General features: G+C 43.2%; 1 protein-coding gene across 2 annotated transcripts in view; it reads left to right on the top strand.

The window, feature by feature from the left end:
* exoc6b (exocyst complex component 6B) overlaps positions 1-15,352 on the top strand; it is a 131,047-nt gene that overhangs the window by 31,138 nt on the left and 84,557 nt on the right. For both annotated transcript variants that reach the window (XM_085349182.1, XM_085349192.1), the window contains exons 7-8: positions 4,572-4,745; positions 14,059-14,127. In XM_085349182.1, the coding sequence (XP_085205308.1) occupies positions 4,572-4,745; positions 14,059-14,127 (243 nt within the window). The remainder of the gene's footprint in view (positions 1-4,571; positions 4,746-14,058; positions 14,128-15,352) is intronic.

A 15,352-nucleotide genomic window follows, 5' to 3' on the forward strand; every position in this document is an offset into this window, starting at 1 on the left:
GCGTGTGCGTGCAACGAGGGTGGCTGAGGGCGCACGCTGGGTCGGTGTATTGAACCATCACAAGGGGAACAAAAATAAACTGTTATGGGCTGCTGTGTCACCCAGTCTGGACCCTGTGTGTGTGTGGTGTCTGCCGAATAATGCACCACAGTTCACTGCCATCAGACACCATTATTTCTGGCTGGCCGACTGTCTGCCAAAAAGTGATCTATAGTAGGGATGCCCCAGTCAGGTTTTAGCTTCGATCCTTATCCGAGTCATTTGTTACGGAGTATTTTTCTGTACAGAGTACCAATTTGATTCTTGTATGTTATTTCGAGTATTATCAGGATTGTTTTTCCAATACTGAACAAAATGCCAAATGAATACTAAAAAAAAAAAGGATTAGTAAAACGTTATCATAGCGTCAACTTTTCCTGCTCATCTTTGCTCAATTTTTCCTTTTAACTCTAACCTTTTGATACTCATTCTCTCTAGACTTAATTCGACAATGGCCTGCCAGCTTTTCTTCACCAAAACCAAATAAAAATAAACAAGTTTAATGTGGTTTTAGTGAGGTTTGGAGGTCCTTTTGAATAGATTTGTATTAGTTTTTTCATAATTTCAGTAGCCTTTAAAACAATTTAGTTCAATATTGAAATCATGTCCCCTGTGAGCACAGCTCTCGGTGACTGTGGGGAGGAAGTACTTGTGTTACCAGTGTAATGCAGCTTTTTGGGTCCCGGTATGTCACACTTTACTATTGCGCTATTGTCTTTTGTCCATGTCGCCACTTATGTAGATCAGGGCACTGTTTTCTTCCTCTGCATACGAAATGACATCAGCTCATTGTATCACATTTGTGCAGCAAGGAAAAGGGAACATGTTAGGAGGGATGCGTTGCACCCAATGCTGGTCACAATCAAGGTGCTGCATCAAAAACCTCCTTATGTTCGCTGTGGTCAGCTGTAGTTTAAGTGGATGATGCTAGTTTGACTGCAAATACTCGCTAACTGCTACCTGAGCAGCAGTAAAACTTGGAAAAAGTGGGAAACTGGGATCGGTGGCTGTTGGTCTTTGGAGAAAAAAAGTTGTGCCTTAGAGTCGCAGCCAACACTTTTCAAAGGAGACAGCCTTTACTTTGAAGGCAAATGGTTTCAGTTTCCAGTTTGCCACATGCTTTTCAAGTGTTACCACAGCTCGGCGGGTAGCTTATGAGTGTTTGCAGATAAGATGCCTTGTTCCACGCAAACCAAGCAAGCTGCCACACTTGCCCATGGTAAAACAGTCACAAGGAGGTTTTTGTCATCCGATTGGGGGATGCAGATTCTCCCCTAGCACTGGGGTCACTGAGCAATCTGTTTCCAATCAACCTCCAGCTACCACTCTCCAGGCGGTTGGGGAGTGAATATTTTTAGTGGTTGCCAGATTGTTGCAGACTGGTCTCTAGTAACTGGGGCCTTGTTCACTTGACTCTACACTCAGAGACATCGACTCACCTCAGCCACATATTTAAGTCAGGACTGCCCTCCTATCGTTTCCACAGAGTAATTTCCGATCATTTAAAAAGTATTTAAAGTGATTTTACTTTAAATCATTATAGTGTGGCTGATTCCAAATGCTGTGCTGCCTTCCTTTTGTACACTTTTTATTTTTTTCTCACTCCATCACTCCAACTTTCCCATTTCTCTTTCCTTTTCTTCCCAACTCCTACTGTTCGTTTTCCGTCTGCTCCACTCCCCATGCCTCCCATGTTTCCCTCCTGTAACTGCGTCCCAGTTTCTCATGGCTTTTTTGTGCCGCAGATGACGCACATTCCCACACTTCTACTTCAAGTGCTGTACCGAATTCTGTCCCCAAAGAAAAAAAACACAACAAAAGACGGGGCTAAAAAGGCTTCCCGGTTAAGAGTGAATGGTCGGGTGAGTGTGTATACAGTAATGTTAGCGGGCATGGATTCACCTGCTGAAGAATTCCGGAGCCCAACTCGACCGCCGCGCCGAGTTACTTTGACGCAGGTGCTGACGTCGCTGAAAACCTCTTCTCTTTTCTCCGCCATTCACAGGTTGCTGTCTTTTGTGGTCGAGCTATGTTAAGTTGTACATTTCTGAGTATTTGAACAATTACAAAGAAATGACTCGCAGACGCCTGTTGTTCTTTCAGCATTTTGATTTAATTCGATGTAAAGTAATTAGAGAAAACACTCAGAGCTCGGCACATTCCTCAGCGTTAGGCCTAAGCTCCTCCTGCAGCCCAACGACACTTTCCTGATTTAGTTTGTTCTTATTGTCCTCCATGACTCACTTGTCTTCTGTGGGTGTGTGTGCGTGTTTGTTTGTGTTTGGACATTAGATCAAAGATGGCATTGTGTTCATACACAAGCATCTCTGATATTGTGCTCTTCTGGGTTTGTGCCTATCTGCCCTGGTGTCCGGAACAGTTTTTCTCATTAACCTCGCATTAACAGCCCAAAACGAAGCATTTTGATGTGTATGACGTCTTTATTGATGTTCCATTCGACACATTTAAGCGCACAAAGCAGCCTACGTGTTGGCGCCAGTGATCAAGGAAGGTGTTTGCATAGGTTTTTCAAAAGTAGCCCGATGCGGATTTGGGTGTGGATGGAAAGGCATGCTGACCTCATTTCTGAGGGTTTTCCCACAGAAAAATGTTGGCGACCATGCTGCGCCCGAGGCCCGACTGGAGGAGGATTTCGAAGAAAGGCGAATGGTGGTCATGTTAAAGAGTTCAAAATGCACATCAGGTAGAGATAAATGACTAAAGACTTCAGATCAGTTTTATTTGTATGTAGAAGTGCAAGATGATGATCTCCTACCAGCGAGGTCCTGACAAAGACTTGGCCACCTCTGGAGTGACCGCGGCTCTGTTTTCACTCTGTTATGGAGACCAGCTTCCATTAATTTCTGACTAAAACTTCCTGTTTTTTAGTATTTTTATTTTTAGAGCTCATCATCGAGCACTGCCGCACAGGGAGATGAATGTATCACTTCCCACAGTAATCCCCGAACAGCGATGTAGACTCAGGACACAATTAGCATCAGAAATTACATTACACATGGCATTGTTTGGTAGGGGAATCTTTCCAGGTAGACCTTTCCATTTCCTGCTCTGCTTTACCCCACCTTCTTTTAAATGACCACGTTTTTGAGAAACTGAAATGACAGGATGAGTTGGACATTAACCAAATGCAGCTGTATATGCTGCACACGTGTGTGTTTGTGTTGCACTGACAAAAGAAGTGATGTGACCCTCACAGGACATTTTATTAGGTATAGTTTTTGAGTTGTGCGTTCAGAGCTGCCTTAATTCTTCGTGGCAGAGGTTCAAGGAGATGCTGGAAAGATTCCACGGAGATTTTGGTCCATACAGACGTGATAGCATCATGCTGCACATCCTTAATGTGAATCTCCTGTTCCACCACATTGCAAAGGTTCGCTGTTGAAGTGAGATCTGGTGACTGCGGAGCCATGTTGAATAGAGTGAACTCATTGTAATGTATTTGGTTGTCTTGAGAGCTTATTTGAGTTACTTTTGTGTTCCTGCCAGCGCAAAACAATCTGGCCATTCTCTTCCTGTATCAACAAAGCATTTTTGCCGAGAGATCTGCCGACCACTGGGTATTTTCTATATCAGTTTTGTATCCCTTATTACCTGTAACAAGGAGGTTGGTTTTTTTGGTGTTTTGTGCATGTATTTAAAGAGAACAAAGAAAATAAAATGAATTCATGCAAAATGAAATACTATTTCATTAGAAGTAAATGCCGCTCAGAGAATGAGCCCTTCCTGTTTTATTTTTCGGACAGTTTTTGTCCTCCAAATTTTTTTTTTTTTTTTTTTTTGGTAAGCTTGAGTTTAAGGAACAGCTGAATCGAAGGCGTTGTCGAGCAAAAGCACAGGTCAGACATGTAATCTGTCCCTGTCTGCACTTTTATGTCTCGAGCACTAATTTTACGTGCTTTGTTTTCATCGACTCCTCATCCTTCCTGTCCTTCCCTTCCTGGCCTGCTATTTTCCCTCCTGTGTATTCTTAGGCTGCTTTGGTAAATCACTTTTATTGGCCATTTCCAATGGGACGAGGAGTGGCTCAAAAGGTCTAAACCGGTGACCTCGCAACACCGTCCACAATTTCTGACATTTTTCCCGAAATGTTTCTAAAACGAGGGGGGTACTGTGAGCAATAACCCGAGCATTTATTGCTCACATGCTGAGTTGGATTAATACCATTTCCCCGTTAGTGTCTGAAAGCAGTTTGTGTTTTTTGAATTTTTCCTGGGTTTGTTTTCTGCTCCGTCCCCTATAAAAGTTGTTGCACGTGAGGAGTCTTATTGCAGACAGAGTGTGAGTGTTATCAGACAACATCTGGTTTTGGTGTCAGAGCGTGAAAATCAAAGAGCTTCCATTGTGTTGCTCTGAAGTTGCGCCAGCGCCTAAATGCAAATTCTCGTCTGTCGGACTTAAAAGAGATTCTGGGAAATGTAGGAAGTAACTGAAATGAACCAAACAATGCAGGTTTAAAATAATCCGTTGACCCTCGGTGGAGTTCTCATCTGCTTTTCTGTTTTGTTCTCCAGGCCCAGCTACAGCGCTCACTGGACAGCTCCGTCTCGCCTCAGCCGAGGGTCCTACTCGGCCGGCGCGGCAGAAAGGCGGCGCCGGCGGCGATTCGGGCTGGAATGGGTGTCAACCCGCTGTCAGAACAAGACACGGGAATTCTGGATGTGGAGGATGAAGAGGAGGAAGATGAAGTGAGAAAACTGCAAACACACACACAAAATCCAGACAACACGCAGCCTCCAATTATCTGGCTTCACCTTATTTGATGAAACAAACATCTCTATACTGATACGTTTGTACATCCAGTGCATCCCATTCATCTCAGATTGGTCCTTGGCAGAATCGTCTCTGATCTCGCCCCCATGGCGGGGTACATGAGTCGCCAGGGCAGCTCAGACTTGTTTCCAAGCGAGCTGACATTCATTTTTATAACCCCTTAAACAGTCAGATAATTGTTGCCAATCCTGACCGTGGGTTTCCCCTAAGATTGGCAGGCTGGACCAATTTCGTTTGAAGTCTGATTATCCTTCAGTGTGGCCTCAGTTTTACTTGCTTCCTGCTGCGTTTTCTTTGTTGTTAGTCAGTTTTTAGTCTTTCTGTCCTTTCATCTCTTCCATGTGTCCTCTTCTTGCCCAAGGCTTATGCCGCTTTTTCTACGTGACTCTTTCTCTCTCTTTTTTTTTTTTTTTTTGTCGTCTTCTTTTTCTTTCCATTCATTTCCTTTTCCTTCCACATTGACTGCGAATGTTTCTTCAGTCCCAGTAGTCTGAAGTCATTAGGTCCGGCCCAGGTGACATTTCTGATGTTTCCGGAGAGCGAACATTCATCCCACTGCAGCACGTAGCCCACGTAAACCAGCTTATACTGGGCACACGCTCAAATACAACTACTGCTCGAAACATTGTACCAAAGTATTCAACATATTCAAAAGACTGTTCCCATGGGCTGGAGCAGATTCTAGTCTTTGAAAGGGAAAGGAGTGCAAATCAAACAGCTGAGGGTAAAAACAATTTATAAAAAAAAACTTGCTGAAAGATCATAAAGTAATGACTGGGCTCTCTGCCACTAGGCAAACCAACAAATAAATGCAGCTGGATGTTTCGTGGTCCGCTTGTTAAGTCTAATGCCTTTAGAGATTTCCGAATCCAAATGCTTCTTTAGATACTAAACGCAAACAAACACAGAGGGATCACTGAGAGGTAAAATAGTTCAAATTCTTTGATTTCCAATAAGATGATCAGTGTGGTGCTTCTCTCAGGTTTTGCAATTACGTGTAACTTGTGGGCATATTTACAAGGCTGAGGAGAGCCGCTGTGTGGTTGTTGTGATCTTAAGGTTAATGTCGACACTGAAGTCTTGTTTGGCCTGAGAGTGATTGTTTTCTGGAGTGTTCTGATATTTAGAATCTGTGTTGCGCTGTGTGTACAAAAGTAATTTTCGTAAGCTTAAAGACTTTCTACACCTCAGCACAGTGAAACTTTAATGTCCTCATGGCAGCTTGTTTTGTAGAAGTCCAACATAATAAATACACACAGACAGTGTTGTGCAAAGGTCTTCGGCCATGCCTCATTTATTCTTATGTTCTTAGGATCCAGAGATGTTTGGAAGTTTTTAAAGTCTTGAGAAATAATTCTGCAGTTCTTTGGACTTTGGCCTTTAACTTTTTTCAGTCGTTTTCAGTCCAGTCTTTGTACCTGACAACTTTCAGAGGAATGTGCTTTTTGTTTGTTGAACCACAAATGACAACTTAGGAAAATTCAATTTTAAATTTCGGCACTTTGTTCCTAGAAGCCTGTTGTAAAAACAAATCAGTTGGTTCCATTTTTTTTTTTTTTTTAGTTGAATCTACAAAAATGCCAAAGATAACAGTCTGACAGGCACACCAAGGTGATTCCCAAAGAGCAATTAGCTAAAAACTTGGCATATGTCAACATGGCATGCAGTGTGTCCTAAAACAATGTAAGGAAACTGGACAAACGAAGGAGCAAAGAAATATTCGTACTCAGAAATGTCTTCAGCAGATGAACAGTATCTGGAAGTCATGTCCTTAAGAAACAGAAAAAAATCCAGCAAAGACCCGACACAGGACCTGAGGGATCCATCTGGCCCTTCGTTGATCCGTCTGCTGGTCCCTGAAACCTCATCAGGAATGGTCTTAGCGGAAGGATGGCTGTCGAGAAGAATTGTTAAGGAAGTGGAACAGGGAAAAAAGACCGAGGTTTGCCAAATTGCATAAGAACTGGACTGAAAATCAAGGACAACATGTCTTATTGATGAATTCAAATTTGAAGTTTTAGGTTCAAATCCCTGTTAGTATATTTGAATGAGATCAAAGTTGCAACAGTGAGAATCTACAGCGATCTGATCTGTAAAACACGGCGGAAGTGCTGTCATGGTTTTGTTCTATCCACTGTTTAAAGAGCAACAGTGGATAGAACAAATGAATATCTGAATCTGTTAGTCCTACATTTAGGAAAACCAAATCTTCTCCTTGATGGAAGCATCTGGAATTCTGGAGCGTAAAAGACGAAGAGGGTCCAAATGATGGAGGGTGATCATGCAAAGGTCTTCGCTTCATACAGTTCCTGAAGCTCATTAAAGGTGGAGCCAGTGCTGTTACAGCATACCCTGATACAGGACTAGTGCCACCAAAGAGCTGGTGTGTGTGTGTGTGTGTGTGTGTGTGTGTGTGTGTGTTTTTTTTCTCTTTTGTGTGTGTTTTTTGTGTGTGCGGGTGTTCGTGTCTGTTTAGATAACAGGTGACACTGTTGCACCTTTTGAAAAGGCGAGAGCCTCGGTAACAATTTAGTTGTTACATGATATTTAAAAAGAAGATAAAAAAAGCCTGTTTAGAAAAACAAAGTGAAAAGGAGTACATCAGCTGAAGGCTTCTTAAATCTGTTGAGGGAATAAGAATAAAGCTTCTAATAAACTCCTGCTAACTGCTGAAACGCCTGTAAACAAAAGCTCTGGACAGGCGGCCGAGGAAGGAACACATCAACGCTGTCAGTGAACATCTGTGACTGTGTCGCCAATATTAAACCTGCTCTAAATAAACGCTGACAGCTGGCAGTGACTCCTTTAAGAATTAAGAATAGTCTACACACACACACACACACACACACACACACACACACACACACACACACACACACACACACACACACACACACTCATCATGACTTTATCATCTGAATGTAAACTGTGACCGAGCCCAGCTGGAGCAGACCCGGTCCGACCGGTCAGTCAGTGCGCCCAGATTGCATCTGTAATTGGCCCGACAGTCATTAAGTGTGTGTCCAGCTTCAGACACTCGAAACAGTCTCCTCATAGGCGCGTGTCTCGCCACTTGGCAGCCATCTTGGCAACATCTCCAGGCACTTATTTCAGGTTAACAAGAACAGGCAACCTATTTATGTGAAGAGGAAGCGAAATATAACTGCATTTTTGAATAGAAGCAGCAGTCAGATCTGATTTTTTAAAAAAACAACAAAAAAACCCAAACCTTTAAAAGTTAGATGACTTTGCCCTAAAATAAGGTCTGAAAAGCTTTTTTATGTTTCTGCCACACGTACACAGTTTCATAACATCGCAGCTCCATAACAGGCTAGATCATGTCTCCAGCTTATCCTCCCAGCCGAGCACGGAACAAATGACATGTTAATTCACAGTGAGGGCCCTCCTTATGAAATTAGGCAAATCTGAAAAAGTTCCCATCTGGCTGCCTCAGAATCACCTGATTGTCGTGTATAACAGCTTAAGTGCATTTAAGTGCATTTAGTGAAGCCGTGCAGTATATTACTGTCAGACTGTGAAATTGTTCCGTGCTCCAAATTAGATAGGGTTGGATTGAAATACGACTCTTTTACTTCTATATTTTTTCCTGCAGAAATGACAGCCATATGAAATTTTCAGGGGTAAAGAACTTGTTAAACTTCTGTTTAAAACTGCAGCCACACACACGCAGTTCACGCCAAGTAAAAGTTTATTTTACTTTATTTTGCTTTCCCCCCTTCTATCTGTGACTAACTTTGAGCTTTAAAATCATGATATATATATATATATATATATATATATATATATATATATATATATATATATATATATATATATATATATGAGACATGATAGTTTAGAGTTTTAGTCCACCAGTCTAATATCTGTGATTCTTTTTATTACTATACAAAAAGAACAAAACAAAATTGGGTGGGACTCACTGACTGGAGATTTGTGCTTCAGGGGGAAATCTATGTTGTAGCCACACCATGATCTGACATGCATCGCCCTAGAAATGTAACTGCACATCAGGTCGATGCAGCCCGCCACTATTTTGAGTAGCCTGTTCAGTACCATTGATTACAGCTGTGCTTTTCCATCTACGTTTTTAACACAGTTTTTTGAAATAATCTTTGATAGAACAACAACTACCATCTACCATAAGGAACCATAGCATCAATGTAAGGACTCGCAGCAAATTCTTGGTGGGCGATTTCTGAAACTACTAAAATGTACAACGACGTGGAAAAACGTCAGCAACAAATATGTTTGCCGCTGGAAAAAAATATGAACACCACAAAGAAGGAAGGAGGAAAAAATGTCTCAGCATTCCATTTTTTTTTCTGTCGGCTGGGACATGTAATGGTGTGTGGGGTTTTTCTTAGTCTGTGGGGAACTCCAGGCTGGTGTCCTGAAGGTTTTAAATGTGTCCTTGATCCAACACAGCTGATTTAAATGGCTAAATGACCTCCTCAACATGTCTTGAAGTTCTCCAGAGGCTGGTAATGAACCAATCATGTGATTCAGGTGTGTTGACCCAGGGTGAGATCTAAAACCTGCGTGGCAGGCCCTGGAGTTCCCCACTCCTGGTTTAAACTAAACTCTGGTTCGTTTTCCCCCTTGGTGCAGTTTACTTGTGCCAATTTGAATCTTACTCTGAAACAACCACACTGAGTCTGTGGGGGGAAAAAAGAAAGAAAAAAGGTCTGTACAGGCTAGCGGCTAGCTGTGAAATTCATGTTCTCCAAACGTCCAGAACACAGCACCATCTGAATGTATTCACTTTTATTAGTCAGGTCCAGGCACATCTGGACAGTAAGCTGACTGAGCATTCCCACGTTGTTTTCAGTGACGCATTTTCGTTCGCTTAAGGTTCACTTTGATTTTTCTGTGTGTGAAAAGAAAAGAAAGCCAGTGAAAGGCTACAAGTTTACAAACCCATCAACTGATTCAGATCGGAGTAAATGAGCTGTGAAGGTGTGAAGATGCCCTTATAGGAATGGTGGGAACACACCTGCTGACTTCCTCATGCTGTCCACATATCGTACAACAAAAAAACTGCTGGCACACAGTTAAGTTTGGAGAAAAATGTTCAAATACTATGAACTTGTGGAAATCGTGTCAGGGCAGCAAAGCGGGCACAAAGCATTTTGACACTGAACTCTTCAAGTCATCCCTCGCGGGATCAGAGTTCCTTTTCGGAGCCTTTTGTTGTTCTTGCTCGGGGAAAATAAAGTACAATGAGGTTAAGGAGAGAATAGAGCTGAACTTGTCACCCCTGTGCTGCCATTCTGTTTTAAGGTCCCTGTCGTCCCCTTGGCTTTATTTATGTCCTGTAAACTTGACTCAACCTTCTTCACAGGAAGACCTTGGCTCGAACAAAGACCTGACCCCGTGGCCGTCAGGGTTACGACCGCGTTGGCGCCGCTGGCTGCAACGATGCCAACCATCAGCGTCACGTCTCCTCACGCCAACCCTGCCTCTCCATCACTTCTTCTACTTCCCTTCATTTACAACCATCCCTCATGTTTGTTCCTCACTCCTTTACCTTATCTTCTAATTCTTGTTTCTTTTGGCTTGTTTCTCACCTTTATGTTTTTCATCTGCTTCCTCTGGTTCCGTTCATCCTTTTTCTTTCCACCTCTGCCTTTTGAGTCATTTTTGGTTGTCTTTAAGTTTTACCTGCCTGTGTTTATATTCCCCCCCCCCTCTAATTCTCAGCTCTTCCTCTGTCTTTAAGTGGTACAACTCTTTGGTTTTGTTTTTTGTTCTTGTTCTTATTGTTTTGGGACCCTTGTTTGTGTGCGGTTACATCAAAGCTGGCATTGTGCTTTGCCTCTAGTGAGTTTTACAGAAGGCAAACTTTCCAGAGGGCAAAAGGGCAGGGGACAGAGGATGTGGGCAGGGAGGAGGGACTGGAATGATGGTTACTACCAGACACACTGGACCCACTACAGTTCGCTTACCGTCCAAATCGTTCCACAGACGATGCCATCTCTCATCTCCTCCACACATCACTCACTCACTTGGACACTAGAAGGGGGAATTATGTTAAAATGCTCTTCATAGACTACAGCTCTGCATTTAACACCATAATTCCCTCCACACTCACCACCAAGCTGGAGCATCTGGGACTCAGCTCATCTATGTGTCAGTGGATCTCCAACTTCCTAACTGGCAGACCACAGGCAGTAAGGATGGGCGGACATGTCTCAGCCTCCACCACTCTCAGCACTGGAGCCCCCCAGGGGTGTGTTCTGAGCCCCCTGCTGTACTCTTTGTACACATATGACTGTGTGGCCACTACCAGCTCCACCACCATCATCAAGTTTGCTGACGACACCGTCGTGGTGGGCCTGATCTCTGATAACAACGAGACGGCCTACCTGAAGGAGATTAGGAATCTGGAGAACTGGTGCCAGAGGAACAACCTCCTTCTAAACGTCAGTAAGACAAAGGAGCTGATAGTGGACTTCAGCACTAAGCAGGAGAGGAACTACCAGACCCCCGTCATCAACGAGTGCCCAGTGGAGAGAGTGGACAGCTTCAAATACCTCGGAGTTCACATCACGCAGGACCTGTCATGGTCCTGTCACATCAACACTGTGGTGAAAAAGGCCCGACAGCGTCTCTACCACCTCAGACGCTTGAGAGACTTCCAACTGCCCTCCAAGGTGCTCAGGAACTTTTACTCGTGCACCATAGAGAGCATCCTGGCGGGAAACATCTTAACCTGGTTCGGGAACAGCACCATGCAGGACAGACGAGCTCTAGAGAGGGTTGTGCGGTCAGCTGAGCGCACCATCCGCTCCGAGCTCCCTGACCTGCACTCAATCTACAGCAGGCGGTGCTGGACCAAGGCCAGGAAGATCGTGAAGGACCTCAGCCATCCCAACAACAGACTGTTCTCTCTGCTGAGGTCAGGAAAGCGATTCCGCTCCCTGAAGACCAACACAGAGAGACTGAGGAGGAGCTTCTTCCCGCAGGCGATACGGTCTCTCAATCACACCACCACACAGTACTGACCCACACATATGGTTCTTACACACACACACTGGACTTTCTGGACTTTGGTTTTGCACAACACTGGTCACTATATTCTTCATTTCCGGTTAATACTTGTACAGCTGCTGTTATTGTGTATATATTTATTTATATTTAGATTTCTTCATACATTCTTATATAGTTCTATATTGTGTATTTTGTTGTACAGTTATTTTATTTTCAACTTTAATTTATATATTTTATCTTATTCTTCCCAGTTAAATTTACCCTTCATTCTAATTTGTGTTGTACAGTTATTTCATTTTTAACCTTAATTTATATTTTATTCCTTCCTAGTTAAATTTACCCTTTTTAATTTTTCATATTTATTTCCTATCTTATTCATAGCCTTTTCCTTTTTTGTTTTCTTTAGGTCACGAGCAGTTGTCCAAGCATTTCACTACATATCGTACTGTGTATGACTGTGTACGTGACAAATAAAAATTTGAATTTGAATTTGAATTTAGATCGAGGGATAGATGCTAAGAAAAAGAGGTATGAGTAACTCGTAACAGAAGACTCCCTGAAAGCTTCAGTTCACTTCAGATGGCAGTGACATATGAGAAGTTTGAATTGAGTGTTGATCTGTTTCTGCCAGTATTTATACCCATACTTTGTCTCAGTTCTGTTAATTAAACCTAACCTGCATGATGTTAAAGGCATCCTAACCAACACAAATAGAATAATTCAATGATTGTCAGTGAGTAGTAAATGGACCGGTTCTTATTTGGCACTTTTCTGCCTGAAAGTAGAACAAAATGGCTCCTTCACACTCTGATGAATGCATTGGAAGAAACTCTGGGTTCAGTATCTTGCCCAAGGATGCTTTGGCATGCAGACTGTAGCAGCCAAGGATCGAACCACCAACCTGCCTATGACCTGCACCATCTCCTCAGTCACAGCCACTCCATGATAGTTAAAACCTCAGTATCCAGTGCCACTAACACTAGAAACGCCAAACGGGTTGCTTTAAAAATCATCCGACTTTGGTAAATTGAAACTGTGTCAATTCATATTTCATGGCTTTTTCCTAAAATGGGCTTATTCATTATTAGTCTTTTGTTATGAAGGCTGATATAAGATGAACCAGAGCTAGCTAGTTGTGATGAATATGTAGGGGACTGTAGTTTAATAAAGATGAATAAAAACTGCAGGGCGAGTCATGGGTGGCAGCAGGGGGAAGCGCAGCTGAACAAAGTCCGGAGTTTAGAGAACTTCAAGCAAATGGAGCAGCAAGCTCTGAGATCAGTTTTAAACTTATGGCTGTGAATTATTCAGTCTGTTTCACAGGAAGTGACTGTTTTGTTTTGTTTGTTTTAAATATAAATATCCTTGTTTAAGCACAACTGATACCACCTTGAATCTTTCCGTAATGTTCCTCCACATTAAGTTATTTCAATGAGTAACTGTACTGTAACCGGCAGTTCCTCTAGTGGCCACTTGAGGCCAGCTCCCGAAAATCATCTCCACTCACTCCTTTGTTAGAGTTAACAGCTTTATAGCAGAAGTAAACGTGTTTGCAGCCTGGTAACCACTTCATTTTTTTGCTCTGCCATTTAAGTTTTATTTTACGGGCGACCGTGGCTCAGGGGGTTGGGAATCGCATCTGTAACTGGAAGGTCGCCGGTTCGATCCCTGGGCTCTCTGTCCTGGTCGTTGTGTCCTTGGGCAAGACACTTTACCCTACTTGCCTACTGGTGTTGGCCAGAGGGGCCGATGGCGCTATATGGCAGCCTCGCTTCTGTCAGTCTGCCCCAGGGCAGCTGTGGCTACAACCGTAGCTGCTTCCACCAGTGAGTGAATGAATAGTGGCATTGTAAAGCGCTTTGGGTGCCTTGAAAAGCGCTATATAAATCCAATCCATTATTATTATTATTATTATTATTATTATTATTATTATTATTATTGAGGTTGGAGGCTGTTCATTATTAGGGACGCGGCCTGTTTTATTCTTGCCGTTCACATTTCCCTCGTCTGTTTCACAAACACAATCATTTGTCTCTGTCTTGCCCCTCGTTGCCATCTTTGTCTCTCTCTGGTTAGAATCTCAGGTTTGGTTTTACTTTGCTTGGCTTTAACCAAAACAGGTGTTGCCAAAACTTGTAAAAGAAAACTGAAGACGGGCTGGTTGATTGCAGTTTATGAACTGAACATGTGAACTGTGCAAATTGTTTCCCCCTGCAGGTCCCAGGAGCTCAGGACTTGGTGGATTTCTCTCCAGTTTACCGCTGTCTGCATATCTACACTGTGCTGGTGAGTTCATTTTCTCATTTTCTGTTTTATTTCTTCTGTGCTCTTTTTTTCTTTTGTCTCAAATCAAAGATGCAGAGCTGTTTCTTTCCTCCATCCATGAGAGCTTCAGTTTTCCAGCTTAAGTGAAGCCGCAACTCCTTTCTGATCAGCTCGTAAAGGTGTATCTGCCTGTATTTCCTGTGCATGTGATTGACTGAAGGAACAATGTTGTTTGTTGCATCCTTTGTACTGACTTTGTTCTGCCTACATCAGGGCTGGGTGATTTATGGTATTAGCTTTATGAAAACAAGATGCTTTGCTGCTCTGCTTTGGTTACAAAGTTCACTCCTTTCCTTTGGAGCGCTGGGCTCACGTTGTTCCCTAAAAGCTTAAATCTACTAGCTGTTTAGTTCAGCTCGAGCTGAGATGACTAAAAGGAAGCTTTTGGTCCACAGCGTCCACATAAAGGAGGTCAAACCTACACAGGTTCTGCAGATGAAGCTCGAGAAGGATTATTAACAGCTGCCTTTGACTCCAGAGTGTCAGTGCCATGTGACAGTCAGCTTTGACTCTGTCACCAGAGGCAGACCAGCAGTGCTTGGCCTCATGAGATCGGGGCTGAATTTTCTCCTTTTTTTCCTACCCTGTGTCCAGCTCATCATATTGTGCAAAAGTATTAAACCTACTTTCATTTCTTTATATTTTACACCACTGACTGAAGCATAGCTCCAAAACATGATAGAGCCTCCAAATATCATGTTTGGCTCATTTATTTCTCATATTCATGAGATGTGATTGTTGACATCGTTCAGCCCTGCTCAGTGGTTTGCAGCAGCATCCTCTTCATCGCCTACAACAGCCAGCGATAATGAGGAGGCCCGCTTCTTTTGCTTAAATGTCAGAATCTGCTTGTGCCCAGCTCTGAGGGTGACCTGGCACAGAGGGGGTAAACGACTTCGGTACGACGGGGCCTCCAGCTCGAGCCTGGCTTCGCTCCAACCAGACTGCAGAGAGAACTCGCGTGTCTCGTCTCACTTAGAGTGAAAGTGACATGGGTGGAGGTGCCACGAATGGGTTAGCTGTACATTAGGGTTCTCTGTGTGAGTGTGCGTTTGTTTGCATTTGTGAGTTTGTAGGACTTTGTAGGGGACGTTATCAGGCCAGCACAGCCAGAGGGTCGGGGTATGACAGGGGGACAGGAAGTGCATGACAGGAAGGAGAAAGTGAACGGGCAAAAGAGGGAGGG

This window comes from Diplotaxodon limnothrissa, linkage group LG3 (genome assembly GCF_057381915.1).
Source record: "Diplotaxodon limnothrissa isolate DT_005_m linkage group LG3, D_limnothrissa_male_GT1.1, whole genome shotgun sequence".
In the NCBI taxonomy this organism is placed as follows: Eukaryota; Metazoa; Chordata; class Actinopteri; order Cichliformes; family Cichlidae; genus Diplotaxodon; species Diplotaxodon limnothrissa.